This window comes from Molossus molossus, unplaced genomic scaffold (genome assembly GCF_014108415.1).
Source record: "Molossus molossus isolate mMolMol1 unplaced genomic scaffold, mMolMol1.p scaffold_m16_p_3, whole genome shotgun sequence".
Classification (NCBI taxonomy): domain Eukaryota; kingdom Metazoa; phylum Chordata; class Mammalia; order Chiroptera; family Molossidae; genus Molossus; species Molossus molossus.
Genome location: NW_023425366.1, coordinates 99,233,385 through 99,258,290, shown reverse-complemented (window position 1 = coordinate 99,258,290; position 24,906 = coordinate 99,233,385). Strand labels below are relative to the sequence as shown.

Sequence of the window (24,906 nt, the reverse complement as noted above, 5' to 3'; positions counted from 1 at the left end):
TTTTCTTTTCATTGGATTTTTGAGGTGACACTGGTCAATAAAACTGTACAGCTTTCAGGTACAAAACTTCACAATACACTATCCATATACTACACTGTGTTCACCACCCCAAGCCAAGTCTGTCCTGTCCCCCACTCCACAATCACCACACTATCGTTCATGAATTTTTTTCTTTTTTCATTTTTGCTCTGTCTCCCTACCCCCAACAGTTATCTATATCAATATTAATATTTACTTATTTGATCATGTTACAATGTATGCAATATTTGTTTTAGAATTGTTATCCACAATAAACTTAAGTTTATTAATTTTTGTTTTAAGACCAAACTGTTTTGATCACTTAGTTTTAAACATTGCCAGCTTATGAAGTGAAGATGGTAAAAATCATTTATTTGTCAAAGTTAGATGCTAAGGATTGGGTAGATAGATAACTAGAAATAGTCTTAAGTTATATGTGAAAGATTTTAGGTTAAGTCAGACAACTTTGTTACTTTCTTTCATTAGAATATATGTAATACTCATTTTAAAACAGATTTTAGTTTACACTATGTACGACCATTGAAATGTTTTTATATTTATATGCACACTGTGAGTATGTGTGTATATGTACTTTCCAATTTGAAAGAATATAATTGCATTCCATATAAAATAGCATGCAGATTAACTTTATATCACGTTTTAGTGTGTTTTACATGAAACAGTGGTTTCTTGAGTTTCTAAAGTGTTAACTCTGTGTTGTATTTATCTTAACCAAGGAGAAAGGCTAGGAAGATGATATTCTATTATTGATATAGAGAAACAAGGGACAAAGAATATTAATATCTTGCCATGGCCAATATTTGAATTATAGAGTTCAGGTCTTTCAGTATCTAGTTCAGTGTTGTAACTGCTAAAACTAAATTTGATTGTCTTTTGATGACTTGCCCTAGATGGTTTTTTTGTTTGTAGTTTCAGGGAAAAAAAACTTTTTTTTTTACTGTGATTTGGCCATTTACTCTTTATTATTTACCTTTGTGTACTGAACTCTACCGTAGTCAATTATTGCCAGCATAATTCCATTCAGGCTAAAAAACTTTATTAAAGATAATATGCCATATGGGTTTTAAATAAATGAAATTTGTCTTAACTTTTAAAAAGTAATATCATTTGATTGATGCATTTTCCAGAATCTCACCATATTGTAGATATCACGACTAGTAGAGGATCAGGGTTAAAAATACTGACATTGTGCCCTGGCCAGTTTGGCTCAGTGGTTAGAGCGTCGGCTTGCGGTCCAGAGAAACCCAGGTTCGGTTCCCGCTAAGGGCAAGTACCTCGGTTGCAGTTTGTCCCTGGCCCTGGTTGGGTTGTGCTGGTGGCAGCCACTCGATGTGTCCCTTTCACGTCGATGTTTCTTTCTCTCTTCCTCTCTCTCCCTCCTGCTCTGTCTGAACAAAAAATGGAAAAATGTCCTCGGGTGAGGATTAAAAAAGAAAAAAATTCTGGCATTGTAAATAGCAGTTCTTTGTACTATAGTATCAAATTTGTGATGGTTGTGGACAAACTTAAAAGGCAAGATAACTGGGTTGCTGCTGTTGTTGAGGGAAATTTCTATCTATATAGAATAATCCCATATAATGAATGATCAGAAATAGGTTGATTTTAACGATAGTAACTAAAAAAATAGTATTCACTATTCATTATTATTTTTCACAAGTATTTCTCTGCCCTTGCTTTCACAATTCTTTTTTGTCACTGAGGCTAATGAATTGAATATACTATCAAATTCCTCAAGGCAAAAATTTGTTTTATTTTGAAACAGCGATTCTAGTTTTATTCATCCCAGTCATTTTTAGGATTCTGTGACGGCCCTGTCATAAAATGATTCAATTAATTCTATTTAAGGACTGTTTTAAGATTACATTTAAAGGTATTAATAAAATAAAATCAATTTAATTATTAAAATTAAATTAAATTTTAGAGAGGAAAGATTTTGCGTCCGGTTGGTGGCTGAGACGTCACCAAAATTTAAAGCACATAGGAGGACCAGACAGAAATTGCTGCCTTTACATGTCATTTTTTATAACAGATTAGAATTAGGAGAAGGAAACTGAGGTTTGGTGAAAGTGTACTTTATACCAGGCAATTTTCACTCCATATGTCATTTAATTTGTAAAAGTGGAATTACTAGAAAAAAAATCTAGTTGATTCTTTTTGTTTCGAATAGTGAAACTAGAACGCGAAGCTGAAGAAGAACGAATCCGAAAACACAAAGCAGCTGCTGAGAAGGCATTCCAGGAGGGAATTGCCAAGGCAAAACTAGTCATGCGTAGGACTCCTATTGGTACAGATCGAAACCATAATAGGTAACTTATTAAACTTAATTTTTTGTAATCTTGTAGGGCCTTTATATTTTTCTAGTGATGAAAACTGTCTAAAGTAATAAGAATAGATAAGATTCTGTATTCATGCATTTTGGAAACAGAATTGCTTATCACACATTCATTGAATATTTATTGAATGTGTGCCAAATGCTAAGGTTACAAAGTTAAATAAAGACATGACCCTGTTCTTAAGATATCACAAATATGGAGGTTAAATTTTGGTGATAGGTGAAATGTGAACCAAATAGAAGTCTTTAAAAATGGTATTGTATTTTAAATGCATTACATTGTATGGAACCTAAAGTTGAGAAATATTAGAAGTTATAAAAATTACAGATGTTAGACAAGTCTCATTCTAAACATTTTGTTATTCTTGGTTTTACTGTATAATTTGTATATTTCTGAATGTTTAGTAATAGTTTTTAATCATCTTCCCCAACAATAAAGTCATCTTGTGTTCATGATGTAGCGTAATCTTATTAATATGTGGTTGTGATTTATAGATACTGGCTCTTCTCAGATGAAGTTCCAGGATTATTCATTGAAAAAGGCTGGGTACATGACAGCATTGACTACCGATTCAGCCATCACCGCAAAGACCATACTGAGTCTCCTGATGAGGATTACTGTCCCCGTAGTACGTATATCTTATTAGTCATTTTACCCTGCTCACCTACGGTAAATTTTTAGGATTGTCTGTCCTCTGTCACCTCTTCCATTTGTAAAATTTCTTTATTGCCTTCTTAGGTAGATGTATTTGAGTGGGGTGGGAGAATGTGAAATGCACAGAAAGGGAAGAAACTAACTTGTGATTACCAAGTTTGTTCCAGGGATTGTGTGGAAAGAAAGAATTTGAGAACTACTCATATAAAATTTATATGAGTAGTTTTCAAATTTTGTTCCTTGGAAATCTCTAGGTACCTCAAGGGTTAGAGTTGAGGTAAGGGGCCCAAAAAGGCAGTTAGTTATGTCTTCTTACTCCACTTTTAAAATTCTTTTATTCATTATTTGTGGATCATTTTTTAAATGCTTACCAATTTTTCATGTGCCATGATACAAGTTAGCAAATAAGACAGGTAAGATTCTGAATGTCACTTAACTAAAATTCTAGTGAGGAGAAACAACAAATACCTAATTAAAAATAAGTTACTGAGAAGGGGTCAGGAAGGGGGATTGAGAATGTTCTTTTTCTTCATCTGGGTTGTGGGCTTTTTCTTTGTCTGGGTTGTGGGTTCAGTTGGCAAAATAAATACTGAAGTGTGGCTTTTGTAAATATTTTTTTCTTGAAATTTCTATCTGTCTGTAGAGAGAATATATACAGGTAACCCTTGAACAACACGGGTTTGAACTGCACAGGTCCACTTATACATGTATTTTTTTCAATGAATACCTGTTCTGTATTTTTTTGTTGTTGTTAATCCTCATCTGAGGATATTTCCCATTGATTCCTTTAGATAGAGTGGAAGGGAAGGAGGGAGGGAGACAAAGAAACATCAGTGTGAGAGAGAGACAAATTGATCGGTTGTCTCCCTCACCACCCCCATAGGGGCCGGAGATTGAACCTGCAACCCAGGTACGTGCCCTTAGCCAGGAATCAAACCCCAAACCCTTCTGTCCTCTGGTCGAGGACAGAGCAAACTGTCCAGGGCACCTATACTGTTTTTTTTTTTTGTTTTTTTTTATCCTCACCCGAGGACATTTTTCCATTTTTTGTTCAGGTAGAGTGGGAGGGAGAGAGAGGAACAGAGAGAGAGAGAGAAACATCGATGTGAAAGGGACACATCGAGTGGCTGCCACCCGCACGACCAACCAGGGCCGGGGACAAACTGCAACCGAGGTACGCGCCCTTAGCGGGAACCGAACCCGGGTCTCTCAGGACCGCAGGCTGACGCTCTAACCGCTGAGCCAAACCGGCCAGGGCGCACCTATACTGTTTTTGACCCACTGTTTGGAGTTCATAGATGTGGAGGACCAACTGTATGCATTAATCTATGCTATTTTATACAGGTGACTTCAGCATCTGTGGATTTTGGTATCTGTAGAGGTCCTGGAATCATTCCCTCATGGGCACTGAGGGGAGTTAAGTTTTGGGGAAGTCAAAGTTATACATGGGTTTTTGACTGCCTGGGGATCAGCACCACTACTCTCTGTGTTGTTCAAGTGTCAACTATATAATATTTCAAGGAAGATAAAATAGGCAAATGATTAGGTTAGGTCGGACTTTCTCAACCTCAGCTTTATTGACATTTTAAGCCAGACAATTCTTTGTAGTGGGGGGTTGGTCTATGCATTGTAGCATGTTTAACAATATCCCTGGCTTCTACCTTCTAGATGCCAATAGTAACAACCAAATATGTGTCTGACATTGCCAGATGTCTTCCTGGGAGGCAGCATAACTTCTTATTATTGAACCACTTTGTTAGATGATCCACAAGCTTTCTTCAAGCTTTACTTTCTATAACCTAATAAAATATGCTTCTCAAATATTAGATTATGTTTTTTTGAGAAATCTTTAATTTTTTTAAATCCTTACCCAAGGATATATTTTTATTTATCAGATAGAGTGGGAGGGAGGGAGAGAGAGAGAGAGAGGAAGAGAGAGAAACATCTATGTGAGAGACACATCAGCTGGTTGCCTCTCGCACAACCCTGACCAGGGCTGGGACCAAACCACAACCAAGGTACATGCCTTTGACTGGAATTGAACCCGAGACTCTTTGGTCTGCAGGCCAATGCTCTAACCACTGAGCAAAACTAGCCAGGGTGAGAAATGTTTAATTTTTTTAAAAAGTAGCTTTTCTTTATTTTAATAAAGTTGTAATCTAAACTTTAAACTTAGAAAATTGATAAATAAGGAAATTAATAGATAGCTCCAAACTTGAAATTTAAGGTGTTTTCCTATTAAATTATATTAAGTGTTAGATTGTAACACTTAGTGGAAAAGTTTAGTTCTGGTAGACTGTGAATACGCAGGTGAGGGCAGTTATATTTATGAAGCCAGGATCTTCAGACATAGGAGAGATACTAGTGGGCTGAGAGACTGAATGTGTTTTAAAAGCTTTGTGGCTGTCCTTAGAAGTTGGGCCTATACAGTTAGAGCTCCCTGAGAGAAGGTTGACATCCAGATCCCTTCACTTCTAGAGCCTGGATGTTGTTGCTTCATGAGTTCTAGTTCCAACCTGGCAGGGTCTCTTCAAAATTACCTGACTGAAAAGACAAAAAAAGAGATTGTTAGTATTGTAGGGGAGAGCATGGGAGCAGGCGAACAAACCAGTTTTAGTATGAGGTAAGGTTTCAAATACTGGCTTAAGATCTATCTATATTAATGGCATATATTGATATATAAGAGTTGGTTTACAAAGAAAGTTAATCATATCTGACATTTGAAAGCTTCCAGGGGTATTTAGTAGTTTATATATTTCAGATGACTCTCCTTCACCACAGATGTCTGTGTTAACAATGAAGTAAATTATTTGCTTTGATTAAAGAGTTGTTTAGTTATCCCTCTTCATTCTCAAACTTTGAGCTGTACAGTTATTCAACTGTATAGAGAGTAAATATTCCCAATAATGTGCTATATGTAAGATATTTAAGAGAAGTTAGCATCTATTGTGCATGTTATATATATTATTAAATATAAATATATTTAATAGGCAGCATCTGTGTTTTTAGTTGTTAGATTTGGTGCTGTGATTGCTTAGTTTTGAAACTAGGAAGTGGATATTTAATTACTATAGTCAACCTAATGTATAATTTTTCTTAGGTAAGAAAGCAAACCTAGGCAAAAATATAAGCGTGAACATACAACATGGACCAGCTACAGACATTGCTGTAGAGACCACCATACCCAAACAAGGACAGAATCTATGGTAATGTGAGCATTCATCTGGTTGCTCTTCTTTCAATGTTAAGAAAGTATTTAATATATCGACATCAGTGAGTTAGTGATTATCTATTCAGATCATTTTGTGTGACTTTGATTTCTTGGATATGTAAACTTATTGCTTTAAAAAGCAGACTTGATTTTTTAAATGGGTTTTTATTGATGTTTTAGAGAGAAAGAGAGGAAGGGAGAGAGAGAGAAACATCAATGTGAGAGACAGACATTGATTGACCGCCTCCTGCATGCCCCCTACTGGGGGGTCAAGCCTACATACCATGGGACGACGTTGAATCCATGAACCACGCCAGCCAGGGTGATCTTTTTATTTTTATTTTATAAATCCTTACCCGAGGATATGATATTTTTTTATTTTTTAATCCTCACCCGAGGATATTTTTCTACTGATTTTCAGGCAGAGTGGGAGGGAGGGACTCAGAGAGAGAGAGAGAGAGAGAGAGAGAGGGAAACATTGATGTGAGAGAGACACATTGATTGGTTGCCTCCAGCATGACACCAACCAGGGCCAGGGATTGAATTGCAACTGAGGTACATAGCCTTAACTGGAATCGAACCTGAGACTCTTTGGTCCCTGGGCCGATGCTCTAACCACTGAGCAAAACTGGCCAGGGCGAGGATAGGTTTTTTAATTGGTGTTAGAGAGAAATGAGGGAAGGAGAGAGAGAACAAGAGACATAGATGTGAGAAAGACACATTGATTGGTTGCCTCTCGTATGTGCCCCTACCGTGGAGACCTAGGTATATGCCCTGACCACGAATTGAACCCATAACCTTTTGGTGTATGGGACGATGCTCCAACCAACCAAGCTACTTGGCTGTACAAAGCAGACTTGATTTTTTTTTTTTAATTCTCATCCGATAATATTTTTCTAATTACGTTCAGACAGAATGGGAGGGAGAGAAAGGAAGAGAGAGAGAAACATCAACGTGAGAGATACACATCGACTGGTTGCCTCCCACACAACCTCGACCAGGACCAGGGACGAACCTGGCTGGAATCGAACCCGCGACTCATTGGTCTACGGGCCAACACTGTACTGCTGAGCCAAACTGGCCAGGGCAGACTTGATTTTTTTATAAGAAATATTTGTTTGTTCTAGGTTTAGAATTATATTTTCCCCCTTGTAATGTAACCTTGTACATGATAGATCTTAGCATTGAAAATGCTTTTCAGTCCATTTGCAAATAGAATTATTTAGGACTTTTATCTTCATTAATTACAAAATAAACAATTGTATACACAGCCATTAATTTTCCTTTGTGTTGATTCTGCTTTTAGGCAAAGAGCTAAGGTTTGAAAGGGCTCTTACTTTGTGATTATATTAACTGCTTTAGCTATGATCACCTTTTGAAGGTGTATGGACAAATATGCCTATTAACTTGATAAAATTTGTCTCATTGTATTTTAGTAGTAGGAAGCATTGGCTCCAACAATGTCCATGGATAAAGTTAACATCAGGAATGGAAATAGTAAATTGTTTCTTTGGAATTCTGCTCTCCCACCATCAACCCTAGATCCCCTTCTTAGTATTTGACTTTGACTCCCCTCTCCCCCCCCTCGAATTATTCAGGTCTATTTTGCCCCTACAGGTTTTTATGTGATAGCCAGAGAGAACTGGATGAGTTGCTAAATTGCCTTCACGCTCAGGGAATAAGAGAAAGTCAGCTTAAAGAAAGACTAGAGAAGAGGTAAGAATTTTCATCTTGCTTTCACATCTTATTTCTCTTTAGCATTATATATTGTACACGTCTTAGGGTGTTTTTTTTTTTTTAATTTATCATAAAAACTATTAATTTTTTAGAAACCTCTAGCTTTCATATTCCTTTTGTTTGGTATTTTCTTGTCACATCATACTTACTAGGAAAAATAATGCTTTTAAACCATGTGTATTCAAGATAGCAGGATTAGTCATAGAATAATGCATGCCATGCAGTACCACAACTGAGCCTCTTTGTAGTTAGGCAGCCTTGCACATGAAGTTCCACGTCAGTTAGTGATCAAAAGTATTCTGTCAGTATTCAAATAGCCAAAATGAAAACACCTTAAATGTCCATCAACTGATGGATAGATGTTCATATATCCATAAATTCAGCCATAAAAAGGAATGAAATATTGATGTATGCAACAACTTGGATGAACCTAGAAAACACGCCGAGTCAAAGAAGACATATTAAAGACTGCATAGCCCTGGCCGGTTTGGCGCAGCGGTTGGAGCGTCGGCCTGCGGTACAGAGAGACCCGGGTTTGGTTCCTGCTAAGGGCACGTACGTCTGTTGCAGTTTGTCCCCGGCCCTGGTTGGTCGTGCGGGTGGCAGCCACTCGATGTGTCCCTTCACATCGATGTTTCTCTCTCTCTCTCTTCCTCTCTCTCCCTCCCGCTCTATCTGAACAACAACAACAAAAAAGGAAAAATGTCCTCGGGTGAGGATTAAAAAAAAAGACTGCATATTGTATGATTCCATTTATATGAGACATCTAGAATAGGCAAGTCCGTAGATAGAAAGCAGGTTAGTTGTTGCCAAGGAATGGGAGACAGGGAGAATTGGGATTGATTTCTAACAGGTATGGGATTTCTTTATGGGGTGATGAAAATGTGTTGGAATTAGGTAGTTTTGATGGTTCTATAACATAAAAACCACTAAAAATATATACTTTTAAAATGGCGAGTTTAATGTTACGTGAATTACATCTCAAAAAACCAAGAAAAACAGAAAAAAACCCAAAGCACCCAAAAATCCCAAACAAAAAGTGTGCTTACTGTCTACAAAATTAGCTTCAATTTCATCTAAATTTGTTAGTTTCCTTCCTGTTCTAGCCATCGTTTCTATCAAAGCCAGGACAAGATGTTGGCTATTGAGGCCACTTTAATTTTTGACTGTATGCTTTCATGGCTGAATTTAGGTTTGATTGAAGAGAGAAGGAAAATGCCTTTTAGTACATGCTTTGCAGTTTTGCCAGACTATTGTGAGTGATAATGGGTACATCATATTGGTTTTAGCCCACTGCTTAATTTGAAAAGTTAATTAAAATTATATTCAGAATTATGCTGTATTAATACAGATGTGATTAGGAAAATTAAGAAAGATAAGGGAAAATGTCAGTACACAGAACCACAGTGCAGTTCTGTGATATGCTTTCTGTTTAAAATATTTGTTAGGCACATGGCATAGATTGAAATGACTTGTTCCATTCACTAAATATGAACAGATCAATTCTTCCATATTAAAAGGTTAAGAGATTGTCAGGATTAAAAACAAAACTTATACTTTTTTTGGTTTTGTTGAACATTAGAAAAATATTTATCTTGTTTTATTTTGCTTGGTTTTGAACTTTTTTAAAAGCTGTCAAGCAATATATATAGTCTTTGGGGCTTACTAATCTTTACTTGGCACTGAAGAGCCATCCTTTTTTTTGGTCACTGAACTCTTTGTATTTCTATATATTATTCCATGACTGTAATTTGTGAATTTGCCCCAATTTATTTATTTGTTCTCTTGGTGGTAGTTATTTGAGTTGCTTCCCCTCGGGGTGGCCAAGGGGATGAGGTGATATATTGCAAGCTGTTTGAGGTTTAAAAATATATATACTCTTTATAGGAATATGTAAAATGGTGAAAGATATAAATAAAAGGGTATGCAGTCAATTATAGCTCAGTTAAAAATATTTTTTGTTGTTTTTAATCTTTACCTGAGGATATTTTTTCCATTGATTTCTAGAGAGAGAGTGGAAAGGAGGGAGAGATGGAGAGAGACACATTGATTGGTTGCCTCCTGCACATGCTCTGACCAGGGTCAGGGATTGAATCTGCAACCTAGGTATGTGCCCTTGATTGTGAATCGAACCCGCCACTCCTTGGTGCACAGGCCAACGCTTTAACCACTGAGTCACACTGGCCAGGGCAAAATGATGTGTGTGTGTGTGTGTGTGTAACAAAGGATACTAGGCCATTTGGAAACATAAGTAAATTTTTTCATTATATCCATTGAACATTTATAAAAGTTGATCATATACTTAGCCACAGAAACAACGTCAACAAATTTAAAAAGTAGAAAGCTTCAGGATACATGATCTAGATAACACTTAGATCAAAGAAGAAAATAAAAGGGAAATGGTATTGTATGTAGAAAGCAATGAAAGAATTTTTTTTTTTATCCTTACCCGAGGACCCATTTTTTGTTCAGATAGCGTAGAAGGGAGAGAGAGGAAGAGAGAGAGAGAGAAACATCACTGTGAAAGGGACACATCGGGGGGCTGCCACCCACACAACTCAACCAGGGCCAGGGACAAACCACAACCGAGATACACGCCCTCAGCGGAAACCGAACCCGGGTCTCTCTGGACTGCAGGCTGATACTCTAACTGCTGAGCCAAACTGGCCAGGGCAAGAATTCTCTATAAGAAAACCATTGGGAAACAATGAAGTAGTATTCAGAGGTGTATACTATTAAAAACCCTTATTAAGAAAGAATATGGAATTTAGTACTCAACTTAGATGACCTTGAGCTTTGGTTTTCGTTTTGGTATAGGAAACCAACAGTGAAGCTTATGACTCCATCCAGATATTGAGTCTTATTGGAGTCGTTTTTGCTGGGACCTCAATGGTTAAGCATTAGTGTAAGAGTGAATGTGAAGTTCCTTATATAGGTTTTCACTTGACATCATTTTTCTTCTGTGTTGTGAAGAATTTAAGGCACATGATTTAAAGTTGTCATGGGTTGGTAGCAATTCCTGGCAACTGACATAAGCAAATGCACATTCTCTCTGGAGGAGCACAGCTTCAAACCAGACCTCAAAGAATTCCCACAGATAAAATTCCAAGAAACTCATGTTTAAAAAGTTAAAATATATACAGATTAGGTACCATGAATGAGAGCTAGGAAAAGCAACCCACTTCAGATATTAGAATTTATCAAATACAGAATAAAATAAAGTTTATTTTTGAAATGAATCAAGAATAAGAGAAATTTGAAAATTAGTGCAAGAAATGTGAGACTATTAATAATTACCAAGGAGAGATGAAAAAAATCTAAATATGTCTTATAGAATTAACACATGTTATTCAAGTAATTGAAATTTATGGCTCATCTTCAGAAGTTTCTTTATTTCCCCTCCTGCTTGCCCTTACTTTTCTAGGTACCAGGACATTATTCATTCTATTCATCTGGCCCGGAAGCCAAATTTGGGTCTAAAATCTTGTGATGGCAACCAGGAGCTCTTAAACTTTCTTCGTAGTGATCTCATTGAAGTTGCAACAAGGTTACAAAAGGGGGGTCTTGGTTATGTGGAAGAAACATCGGAATTTGAAGCTCGGGTAAGAACATATAAAAATACCCTTAGAAATCTGTTACTCATGAAAACCCAATTTGGAATTATTCCCTCACGTTGTTCTTGATTTCCCCTGGTGATCCTGGAAATCATATGTTTGGGTTTATCTTGAAAGACGTGTATAACTGAAAATTCTCTCTCTCTATGTGATATTTTTCCTTTGTCACCTTTTGTGGTATTCCAAAAAATCTAGTAGTTGACTCAGAGCCTTTGTTCAAAAAGAGGTTTTCTGTTAAGTTAAATGAAAACTGGTTCTGGAGCCATAGTTCTATAACATTATTTAACATGTTTATTCCCATGTGATACTTGTGCTATAAGGTCTGAAATATATTTGTTGTATTCTGCTTTTATCCATTTTTATACCAAGCTAGCTGAGGAGAGTTATGCTTATATTGGGCAACACTCACGTTGTTAGATTGGAAAATACTACCCAACAATTATTATTGTAAAATGATTTTTACTGTTTTTAAACAATAAAGTCCATATTAACTCCAAACAATATTTGTGGGTCTTTTCAAATTATTTATATGTATTATAGCATGTGTATTGCTGTATCATTTTTAAATTTTATTTTTCAATTACAGTTGACCACAATATTATATTAGTTTCAGGTGTAATTGTGTGATTTTCATGAGCAGTTACATCTTTTCTCTCCTTTTTCCTAATTTATGGACATTTTCTATTTCTTAAAAATTTTTTTCTTTATTGATTTTAGAGAAAGAGGAAGGGAGAGGGAGTGGGATAGAAACATCGATGAGAGAGATCATCAGTTGGCCACCTCCTGCATGCCCCCCACTGGGGATTGGGCCCACAACCCTGGGCATGTGCCCTGACTGCGAATTGAACTGGTGACCTTTTGGTGCATGGGTCAATGCTCAACCACTGAGCCATACCAGGGGCCACTTTCTATTTCTTTTAATTTGTATATCATGTCAAGATACATAATAACCCATGGAGTTGATACTATTTTAAATTTTCTACTGTCAGAATTTGTATTTCATTTTCTTTGCTATTAGAATTAGCAAATTATATATGTATTTTATATATGTTACTTTTTTCTTTTTAATTAGCCTGGTTATGAATTCTTGGTATATTTCCTAGGGAAAAGAATTTAAACATTTTTTAATGTTTTTTTAAACTAATTATTTTTTGGTTAATCTTCACCCAAGGATATTTTTCCATTGACTTTTTCTTTTTTTTTTAGATAGAGTAGTGGGGTGGGGGAGAACCATAGATGTGAGAGAGACACATTGATTGGTTGCCTCTCACATGACCCTGGATCTGGGGATGGAACCTGTAACCCAGCTATATGCCCTTGATCGGAAATCAGACCCAAGACCCCTTAGTCCGAGGGCCATTGCTCTAACTGCTGAGCCAAACCAGCCAGGATTTAATTATATTTTTGAAGAATTATTCAACCCAAAATGATTTTGCCATTTTCAAATATTACATTTACTCTTTTATTGATTTAGCACATATTTGTCAGGTGCCTACTTTGTGCTAATCCATACCTTACTAACATTGGGTTATCATCATTCTTCTTTGTTTCTCTTTGTGGTTATAAAATGGTATCTTAATTGTCATGTCTTGTGTGACTGAGAAAGTAGTGTTTGGTATTTAAGAGCATGATTTGGTGATTTAGCTTATGTTTCCTCATTCACAAAATAAATATGAGGCTTAGATGAGGTCAGGTATGTAAAATATATTACTTCGTTTATAGTTTTTAAGCCAGTCGGTCAGAAAATTTTTATTTTTCTTCTCAGTTTTTCTTTGCCTTGAGACTGTAGTTTGCACGTAATAGGCACTCAGTTTACTGAGCGAAAGAGTGAGTTGCATAACTTCCTTAAGTAGAGTAAGTTTCAGCATTTTGTGGATCCCTTCACTGAGGAAATGGAAGTGGTCAGCTACTTTTTTTTTTTTTCTTTATTGATTTTAGAGAGGAGAGAGGAAGGGAGAGGGAGAAACATCGATGAGAGAGAACATCGATTGGCCACCTCCTGCATGCTCCCCACTGGGGATCGGGCCCAGAACCTGGGCATGTGCCCTGACCAGGAATCAAATTCGCGACCTCTTGGTGCATGGGTTGATGCTCAACCACTAAGCCACACCAGCTGGGCGTCAGCTACTTTTAAATGCTTAATAAGCCATCCATTGAACTGAGAATCCCAGTTAAATTAATGTTATGTGACCCATTGGTGTCTAGATTGATTTGAATTTAGTCAAGGATAGTCTCCTTTCATTTTTCTCTTGGCCTTTCTCTCAATCTGGTTTTTAAATCAATTCCTGTAGGTGATCTCTTTAGAGAAACTTAAGGATTTTGGTGAGTGTGTGATTGCCCTTCAAGCCAGTGTCATAAAGAAGTTTCTCCAAGGCTTCATGGCTCCCAAGCAAAAAAGAAGAAAACTCCAAAGTGAAGATTCAACAAAGACTGAAGAGGTAGATGAAGAGAAAAAAATGGCAGAGGAAGCAAAGGTATCTAGTTAATGAAGATGTAGATTTATGACTGTATAGAAGAGTGTGGTTTGGTTTTAAATAGTCTTACCCTATCTATGCATTTTAGCTGCTGTAAGCACTGTTCCCTGAGCCCATGTTCTATTTTTGTTACTTTCACTGAAGTTTGTGGTTTTCAGACTGTCTGTGGAGCACAGCCCTGGCCTCTAGTGCTGGGTAATGGGTCAAAATGCACCCCCCTCCCCCATCCCTGTCCCCTTTCCCAGAGCTGATTCCTTTTTTTTTCCCCTAAAATCCTCACCTGAGGATACTTTTCCATTTATCTTCAGATAGGAGTGGGAGGGAGGGAGGAAGGGTGGGGGGGAGAGAGAGAGAGAGAGAGAGAGAGAGAGAGAGAGAGAGAGAGAGAGAGAGAAACAGAAACATCGATATGAGATACATATTGATTAGTTGCCTCCCTCACGACCCTGACCAGGGTTGGGACCAAATTGTAACCGAGGTATGTGCCCTTGACCAGAATCGAACTTGCCACTCTTTGGTCCGTGGGCTGACACTCTAAGCATTGTGCCAGACTGGCCAGGATTGATTTCTTTTTTTAAAAAGGTGGTAATGGTTTTTAAATTTTTAAAAATTGTGGTAAAATAGAATTGGAGTGATTAACACACAATACAGTGTACAGATGATGTGGTGTAAAATTGTACACCTGTGTAATTTTAACCAGTGTTGCCCCAATAAATTAAAAAAGTAAAAATGAAAAAAATTGTGGTAAAATATACATAACAAGGTAATTTAACATTTTAACTATTTTTTACATGTACAGTTCTGCCATTAAGTATATTCTCATTGTTCTCCAACTGTTACTATCATCCATCTCCAGGATTTTTCATCTTCTCAAACTGAATCTATGTTTATTACAAACACTAAACTACCCATTTTGCACTCTACCCCCACCCCTGGCAACCATCGTCTTCTTTCTGTCTGTATTTGACTACTGTTGGTACCTCATGTAAGTGGAATCACAGAACATTTGTCCTTTTGCCCTGGCCAGTTTGGCTTAAAGGTTGGAGCGTTGGCTCGTGGACCGAAGAGTCGCAGGTTTGATTTCAGTCAAGGGCATGTACCTCGGTTGTGGTTTGTCCCCGGCCCTGGTCGGGGTCATGTGGGAGGTGACCAGTCGATGTGACCCTCTCACATCAATGTTTCTCTCTCCCTTCCTTCCTCTCATTCTATCTGAAGATAAATAGAAAAATATTCTTGGGTGAGGATTAAAAAAAGAATTATTTGTCCTTTTGTGACTGGCTTATTTAACTTAGCAGAATGTCTTCAAAGTTTATCCATGTTGTAACATGTGCTAGAATTTTCTTCCTTTTTAAGACTGGGTAATTTTCTATTGTACGTACATAATACCACATTTTGTTTATTTATAGGTGGATGAACACTTGGGTCACTTCTAACTTTTTGCTATTGTGAATACTGCTGCTATGAACACGGGTGTACAAATATCTGTTCACATTCTTTTTTTAAAATTTATTTTTTTTAATTCTCACTTGAAGATATTTTTCTATTGATTTTTAGATAGAGTGGGGTTGGGAGAGACAGAGAGAGGCATCAATATGAGAAAGACACTTTGATTGGTTGCCTCCTGAATGACCCCAGCCATAGCTGGGGATCAAACCTGCAACCCAGGCATGTGCCCTTGACCGGGAACTGAACCCAAGACTCTTCGGTTCCCAGGCCAACACCTAACCACTGAGCAAAACCAGCCAAGGTGTACAGTCCCTACTTTCAGTTTTTTTGGGTATAGACCCAGAAGTAGAATTGTTGGATCATATAGGAACTCTTATTTAATTTCTTGAGGAACTGCCATAATGTCTTCTGTCATGGTTGCACCATTTCACACTTCTACCAGTAATGCCATGAGTGTTCCAATTTCCCACATCTTTGCCAACATTTGTTATGTTCTGTTTCTTTGATAGTAGACTAGGGTGTGAAGTGGCATCTTATGGATTTTATTTGTATTTCCCTAACGATTAGTGATGCTGAACATCTTTTCATGTGCTTATTGGCCTTTGTCTTATCTTCTTTGGACAAATGTCTATCTAGTCTTTTGGCTACTTTTTTTTTAATCCTTAGCCAAGGATATTTTTCCGTTGATTTTCAGACAGAGTGGGAGGGAGAGAGAGAGACACACATCAGTTGGGTTGCCTCCTATATGAGCCCCAGTGGGGCTGGGGAATTGAACCTGCAACTCAGGTGCATGCCCTTGACCGGGGAATAGAACCTGTGACCCTTCCATGCATGGGCTCTGTTGCTCTACCCATTGAGCACCACCGGCCAGGGCGAGTTCTTTGGCTTTTTTTTTTTCTTTTTTCTTTATTGATTTGAGAGAGGGAGAGAAATTGATGAGAGAGAACATTGGCCACCTCCTACATGCCCCCTATGGGGATTTGGCCCACAACTGGGCATGTGCCCTGACTGGGAATCGAACTGGTGACCTCCTGGTACAGGGGTCAACACTCAATCACTGAGCCACACCAGCTGGCCCTTTGGCCCTTTTTCAGTTGGGTTGTGTGGGTTTTTGTTGTCCAGTAGTATGAGTTCTTTTTATGTTCTGGATATTCTTTATCAGCTATGTGACTTGCAAATGTATTCTCCCATTCCATGATCTGCCTTTTCTTTCTACTGATAGTATCTTCTGATGTACAAAAGTTTTAAATAAGTTTTATTGATTTTTTTTGTTTTTGTTTTAGAAGGAGAGAGAGAGAGAAACATCGATAGAATCATCAATGGACTGCCTCCTGCATGCTCCCTACTGGGGATCAAGCCTGCAACTCAGGCATGTACGCTGACTGGCAGTCAAACGGGGACCTCTCAGTTCATGACATGTCTCTCAAACACTCAACCCACTGAGCCATATTGGCTGGGCCGTGCACAAAAGTTAAAAAAAAATTAAACAAAAAAATTTTTTTTTTACTTTATTGATTTGAGGGAGAGAGAAGGAGGGAGAGGGAGAGAGAGATAGAAACATTGATGAGAACATCGACCTCATGGTGCGTAGGTTGATCTTTGATCCATTTTGAGTTAATTTTTGTGGACAGTAAAAGGTAAAAAGCCAACTTAATGTTTTTGCTTGTATATATCCAGTTCACGTTTTTTAATTTTAAAAGTAGCATGATCGTTATAAGTAAATCAAAAGTGAGGTAATGCCCTGGCCGGTTTTGCTCAGCAGTTAGAGCGTCGGCCTGCGGTCCAGAGAGACCCAGGTTTGGTTCACGCTAAAGGCATGTACCTCAGGTGCAGTTTGTCCCTGGCCCTGATTGGATCCCTTTCACGTTGATGTTCCCCTCTCTCTCTTCCTCTCTCCCCCTCCCACTCTATCTGAACAAAAAATGGAAAAAGTGTCCTTGGTTGAGGATAAAAAAAAAGTGAGAGGTAGGTAAAATATGAAACAACTCTCATCCTAATTTCACTCTCCAAGAATATTACTCTTTAATAGTTTGATGTGGCCCTGGCCGGTTTGGTTCAGTGGTTAGAGCGTCGGCCTGCGGTCCTGAGAGACCAGGGTTCGGTTCCCGCTAAGGGCGCGTACCTCGGTTGCAGTTTGTCCCCGGCCCTGGTCGGTTGTGCGGGTGGCAGCCACTCGATGTGTTCCTTTCACATCGATGTTTCTCTCTCTCTCTGTGTTCCTCTCTCTCCCTCCCACTCTACCTGAAAAAATGTCCTCGGGTGAGGATTTAAAAAAAAAAAAATAGTTTGATGTGTTTTCTGTATACATACAAAGATGAGTTTGTGGATTTTTACAGAATGGAATCCTCTGCATAATATTCTGCAGTTTTTCACTCATCAGCATATCTGAGCATCTATCCCCTCTCCCCGTGAGTCCATGTAAATGTTTGTTTTTCTAACACCTTAATTTCTTACTGACAAATATTATATTGTCTCTGGTTTTTCTTTTCTTTTCTTTTTTTTTTTTTAAATACATTTTAAATCATTTAATCATTTTTATTTTTTAATTGAATTTATTGGGGTGACATTGGTTAATAAAGTTATATATCATCTCTATATGGTATTATGTGTTCACCACTCCAAGTCGTCTTCCATCACCATTTTATTCCCCCTATATACCTATATTCTCTTCTACCTCCCCCTGCCCCTCTTCTCTTCTGATAATCACAATACTTGTTATCTGTGTCTGAAGTTTTATTTATTTTTCTCTTTTGCTTAATCCTTTCTCAGCTTTTTCACCCAGCCTGGTTATTCTTTTTTTTTTTTAATCCTCACCGGAGGACATTTTTTTCCATTTTTTGTTCAGGTAGAGTGGGAGGAGAGAGAGGAACAGAGAGAGAGAAACATCGATGTGAAAGGAACACATCGAGTGGCTGCCACCCGCACGACCAACCAGGGCCGGGAACAAACTGCAACCGAGGTACGCGCCCTTAGCGGGAACCGAACCCGGGTCTCTCAGGACCGCAGGCCGACGCTCTAACCGCTGAGCCAAACCGGCCAGGGCAGCCTGGTTATTCTTTAGTAGAATAATTAGTAACTCTGTTTTTGTCTGTTTTGTGTATTAGATTTCTGCTTAAGATTATGTAAGAATTTGAAGACAGTATATTAAGGGAGAGGTCCCAGCCATTATCTAGTGGCATACTCCCCCTCCTTTTTTTTTTGATCCTCACCAGAGGATATTTTTTCCTTCATTTTCAGATAGAGTGGGGAAGGGCGGGGCGAGAAAGAGAGAGAGAGACACATTGACTGGCTGCCTCCTGCATGACACCAACCAGGACCGGGGACTGATCAGCAACTGAACTCATGACTCTTTGGTCTAAGGGCTGACTCTAACCACTGAGCAAAACTGGCCAGGGCACTTTCCCGTATTTTTGATTTCTCCTTTTCTCCCTTATTTTTGTTCACAAACAGCTGATAAAAGCTGGCTTGTGCCAGTCACTATGATAAGTATACAGGTTATAATGACATGTGGAAGCCAGAAGTCCATGCTCTCAAGGAACTCATTTTAAGTTTAAGCGCTGATTATAGTAGTGTAACAAATACTGATAATAAAGAGCAGTACTTGGCTCACCAGGGATACCTGGGGGCAAATTAGAGAGAACTTCCCAGAGGAGAGAACATATCAGCTAGGTTTTGAAGAATAAGTTGGAGTTAGTCAGGTCATGGAAGGGTGAACTTGATGATCTTGTCATTTTTGACAGCTGCCCTCTCAGTTTACACAGAATAAGTCTACTCTCTAAAGCTCCTTAGATATTTGAACTCAGTTGTCATGTACCCCCTAAGTTTCTTCCTGAGGCCAAGGGTGATATGTGATACAAGAAAGATCATTTTGGGGAAGAGGTAAGCAGAGCAGAGAACTAAGTCTCAGATAAAGTTTTAACTAATTTGTGGTATGGGCCCAGAGACTTCACACATATTTCATTATTGTACTAGGATTTAGTTCTCACCTCGTGTTCTTTTTAATGATTATATGTCCTCCACATAATCTTATTGATGAAGTCTAAGATGTTAGATAGTTAGTAGCCTCCTTTGCTAAATCATTTCTCTTTAGGCATGATTTCTAGTTTTGCTAAGTACCTACTGGGTTGTGTTTTTAACTCAGTTTTATACGGAAGAGTCTCTTTTTAAAAAATATATTTTTTTACTGATTTTTTTTTTAGAGAGAGAGGGATAGAAACATCGATGTGAGAGAGAAACGATTGGCTGCCTCCTGCATGCCCCTACTTGGGATCAGACCTGCAACCTGGGTACCTGCCCTGACTGGGAATTGAATCTGGACCTCTCAGTCCGTGGGACGATATTCAATCCACTGAGCCACACTGGCCGGGCAGAAGAGTCTCTCATGATGTGATCTTTCTTTGCCATTTCTTTACCTATAATATTTTCTTATTGCAAACTAGTTGTAGATTTCTCATTGAGTTTTTTTGTTTGTTTTTTTTTAATGTTTGTACTCAACTTCATAGTGAAGTAACCTCTTAGCTTGTAATGTGAGGCTTGATTCTTAGCTTGACGGGGGAAGAAAATATGAGCACTTTACAGATTTAACCTTGGGGCCCAGACACATAGTACACAAATGGAAAGCATGGACGAGTTTCATGGAAAATCAATTAGGTTGCCTACTGAGTACTTCAACAATGTTCTCCGTTAAAATGGCATGCCCTTCATTCAGCTCCCCACCAAAGGTCAACTTTGCCACAGCTCTGAAATTTTCCACTGTCCTTTGCTTTGAAGGTTTCCACTTAGCATGGACCAGGGTTTTTTCAATTGGCACTAGGTTGTTGCATGAGCTAATATCAGTCTCTAATCTGGGCTTCAGTTTCCTTATTTATGGAAGTAGCCCTGGCCGCTTTGGCTCAACGGTTGGAGTGTCGGCCTGTGGACCAGAGAGTCCCAGGTTTGGTTCCCGCTAGGGGCATGTACCAAAAAGAAAGGGAGGGAAGGAGGGAGGGAGGGAGGGAGGGAGGGAGGGAGGGAGGGAGGGAGGGAGGGAGGGAGGGAGGGAGGGAGGGAGGGAGGGAAGGAAGGAAGGAAGGAAGGAAGGAAGGAAGGAAGGAAGGAAGGAAGGAAGGAAGGAAGGAAGGAAGGAAATGTATGAAAGTAGATTCTCAAATCTCTTTTTGTAATAGTCATTGATTTTGAATATTTAATGTTTATTTCATTTTCTTGTATTAAATAGGAAAGACGAGGTATTATTTGGCAAAATCCTGAGTTCTATTAGGCTGTCTTTTTACTTTGGATCCATTTGTCCTGGCAACCTGATTATCTGTTTTTTCCATTTTATACATTCTTTGTGGAATCTGAAGCCTCATATTTTTGCCAAGATATATTACTTTCTTAGGCAGAGGGGCTCGCATGTAAGCTGGTTTCCCCTTGGTTCTGTTATACTCACTTCTAAATAAGGACCAACTTTATTTAAATGTGCTAGAGAATCTGAAATTTTCATCAGAGAGTATTTCCTGGGTACCACCAGTGTTGAATGTCAAAACTTTTATTTTGCTACTGTTGATCTGTTTTTAAAAACACTGTTTTGACTATGATAGGGGTTTTTGTTTTTCTTTTATGTGCTGGACTGTTTGGAATTTTGTGCAGTGGGAGAAGACCAGGATGTTCTTTCTTGAGTGCCTAATGTTTTTATTTATTTATTTTCCTCACCCGAGGACATTTTTCCATTTTTTTGTACAGATAGAGTGGGAGGGAGAGAGAGAGAGAGAGAAACATCGACGTGAAAGAGACACATCGAGTGGCCGCCACCCGCACAACCAACCAGGGCCGGGGACAAACTGCAACCGAAGTACGTGCCCTTAGCGGGAACCGAACCTGGGTCTCTCCAGACCGCAGGCCGATGCTCTAACCGCTGAGCCAAACCGGCCAGGGCGAGTGCCTAATGTTTTTGCCCTCAAAATTTGAGGGTGGTTGGAGTCTAGACTGGTCTAAATGGTAATGCAGTGGATATAATAAGACATTGATGGTTAGTATGTATAATGCCAATTATAGCATTGGATTGGGATAAATTGGCTCTAAATTGCTGTGAGACCTTGGGTAAGCTTGCTTTCCATGAAAAATAATAATCAAACATTATCCAGATGTGCACAAACAGTTCAGGGCAACATTATTCAGAATAGCCAAAAAATGGAAACAACCCAAATGTTCATCAACTGATTAGTGGATAAACAAAGTGTGATATATCCATACAGTGGATATATTCAGCAATTAAAATGGAATGAAGTACCAATACATGCTACGATGTGGATGAACCTAGAAAACATGTTCAGTAAAAGAAACCAGCCACAGAAGGCCACATGTTATATAAAAATGTCCAGAATAGACAAATCTATAGACCAAAAGTAGATTAATGGTTGCTGGGTTAATGTAGGGATTGGGGAATGACTCCTAATGGGTACAAGGTTTCTTTTTGGGGTGATGAAAGTATTCTAAAATTAAGATTATGTTGATGGTTGCACAACTCTGTAAATACATTAAAAACTGCTGCCCTGGCCGGTTTGGCTTAGCGATTAGAGCGTCAGCCTGCGGTCCTGAGAGACCCGGGTTCGGTTCCTGCTAAGGGCGCGTACCTCGGTTGCAGTTTGTCCCCAGCCCTGGTCGGTTGTGCGGGTGGCGGCCACTCGATGTGTCCCTTTCACGTCGATGTTTCTCTCTCTCTCTCTGTTCCTCTCTCTCCCCCCCCACTCTACCTCAACAAAAAATGGGAAAATGTCCTCGGGTGAGGATAAAAACAAAAAACAAGAAAACAAAAAACTGTTGATAGTAGTTCACTTTACAAGATGAACTTGTAATGTGCAAATTTTATTTCAGTGTTTTTAAAATGAGGTCAAATAGCCCTGGCTGGTTTGGCTCAGTGGTTGGAGCATCAGCCTGTGATCCAGAGAGACCCAGGTTCGGTTCCTGCTAAGGGCACACAGCCCGGTTGCAGTTTGTCCCCGGCCCTGGTTGGTCATGCGGGTTGCAGCCACTCGATGTGTCCCTTTCACGTCGATGTTTCTCTTTCTCTCTCTCTGTTCCTCTCTCTCCCTCCCACTCTACCTGAATAAAAAGATGGAAAAATGTCCTCGGGTGAGGAAAAATAAAAGAGGAGTCTTGTCCAGCCAGTGTGGCTCAGAGGTTGAGCATCGACCCATGGATAAAGAGGTCGCCGGTTCAATTCCCGGTCAGGACACAAGCCCAGGTTGTGGGTCCGATATCCAGTGTGGGATGTGCATGCGGCAGCCAGTCGATGTTCTCTCTCATCTATGTTTCTGTCTTTCTCTCCCTCTCCCTTCCTCTCTCTCAAATCAATAAAGGAAACAAAAAAATTTTCAAAAAATAAAAAAATAAAATGAGGTTAAATAAGCCTACTTCTAAGATCTTTTCAAGTTTTTTATTATAATGAGGCCACATGAGCTATTAAGTACTCAAATTTACAATTTATAGGCAATAACAAGTAAAAAGCAATACTGTATGCTTTTTCTTGAATACTTGTATGCATCTGACTATCCACTAGGGGACAGCAAAGCCCATTTGAGCCATTTTCTGCCTGTTCTCAATAGCAATCTTTTAAAGAACTGAACCTAAAATTCTTAAATTTATATTCCATTAAAGATATTTGGGTTGTTGCTAGGGGAGAAAACCAGCAGCTGTCATAATGGACCTCATGTTTTATTGAGGAGTTCTGAAGAGGGAAGGAAGGAAATTGTGCTATATTGCAAAGGCAGAAGTTGAAATCCCTGCAGTTGGAGGTTGGAATAAGGAATGAGTCAATTTCCACTAGAACTTTAGCAGCCTCTTAAATAAATTTTTTGTGTGTCTTTAAATGATTCTTGCTATTCATAAATTTATACCTGTGAAGTGCTCTGTGGTTTTCTATTTCTGTGGGAAAGGGAAGGGACAGTATTATGTTCTCCCCATCACACCACAGCTTCAGAAGTGGCTCAACTATCTTTGTCCCTTTGCAGCTCTATTTTAAAGCCTATGGCCTTCCAGGATAACTGACCTTTTCTATAGGAGGAAGAACTATATTCCTTAGAATAGACCTCTTTGCCTAGGACAGGGCTGTGAAATCCAGTCAGTTAGCTAGAGTGAGCCCAAATTGTAAAAGTAGCAGTTATTGCTAACCCACTTTAATTCAGTCATGACTGAGTTAAGCAATGTGACCTCCACAAGGTTGATGATTCTAAGATAATCTACTTGCTCAGCTTCTGGTGAATTGCCTAAGCTTTACTTTGTCCATCTCTGTTGTATTTTCTGACTCTCTGAGAATGCTACCCCCCACATTAGTTTTTTAAAATGTGGATTCTCACCTAATTATTTAGGCAAGAAGTGCTTTAAGACATCAGAGAATATCTTGCCTTTTAATTAATAAAACAATAATACGTACAAGTACATGAATTATCCTAAAATGGCATTTCTGTTCCTCCTTAGAATGTATGGAATGGATAGGAGAGAGAGTTGTGTTTATCATCAAAATTTCTGGTTATGTTTTCACCATTCTATATTTTGCTTGGCTGATTCTCTATTAATTTGCATTTTATGATCATGAGAGGAGGCAATGCAGGTTATGTAGAGATTAACTGCCCAGAATGAAGTCAGGCTAACTTCCAGGACTTTCAAATCTTCACTTAACTTAGAAGTTGGTGATAAAGTCAAAAGGAATATTTTCTGTCAGTATATCATACATTTATTTTATTTTATGTATTTATTTATTTAAGAGAGGATGGGGTGGGGAGAGAGAGAGACATCGATTTGTTGTTCCACTAATTTAAGAATGTTTTATAAATACTATTTAGGATTGTGGCTCATATTAGTGCAGAAACTGATAATCTTGTTAACTAAAGTTTTATTGCCTATGTGACATTATTGCATACTAGCATTTATATAATACAAGTGTTCCTGCTTTTTATTTATTTATTTTTTTTAGAGAGAGTGGAAGGAAGAGGGAGAGAGAGAGAAAGATCGATGAGAGAGAACATCGATTGGCTGCCTCCTGCATGTCCCCCACTGGGGATTTGGCCCACAGCCTGGGCATGTGCACTGACAGAGAATCAAACCAGCGACCTCTTGGTGCATGGGTTGATGCTCAACCGCACTGAGCCACACCAGCCGGGCAAGTGTTCCTACCTTTTTTTTTTTTTTTAATCCTCACCTGAGGATATTTTTCCATTTTTGCTCAGACAGAGTGGGAGGGAAAGAGAGGAAGAGAGACAGAGAAACATTGACGTGAAAGGAACACATTGAGTGGCTGCCTCCTGCACAACCCCAACCGGGGCCGGGGACAAACCGCAACCGAGGTACGTACCCTTAGTGGGAACTGAACCCGGGTCTCTCTGGACTGCAGGCTGACGCTCTAACCGCTGAGCTAAACTGGC

General features: G+C 38.7%; 1 protein-coding gene across 5 annotated transcripts in view; it reads left to right on the top strand.

Annotated features, from left to right (window-relative positions):
* BAZ1B (bromodomain adjacent to zinc finger domain 1B) overlaps positions 1 to 24,906 on the top strand; it is a 92,254-nt gene that overhangs the window by 57,612 nt on the left and 9,736 nt on the right. For 4 of the 5 annotated variants that reach the window (XM_036279257.1, XM_036279258.1, XM_036279254.1 and 1 more), the window contains 6 exons: positions 2,207 to 2,345; positions 2,867 to 3,000; positions 6,127 to 6,232; positions 7,855 to 7,953; positions 11,360 to 11,576; positions 13,880 to 14,062. In XM_036279257.1, coding sequence (XP_036135150.1) covers positions 2,207 to 2,345; positions 2,867 to 3,000; positions 6,127 to 6,232; positions 7,855 to 7,953; positions 11,360 to 11,576; positions 13,880 to 14,062 — 878 coding nt within the window. The remainder of the gene's footprint in view (positions 1 to 2,206; positions 2,346 to 2,866; positions 3,001 to 6,126; positions 6,233 to 7,854; positions 7,954 to 11,359; positions 11,577 to 13,879; positions 14,063 to 24,906) is intronic. The other variant, XM_036279256.1, reaches the window with a different exon arrangement.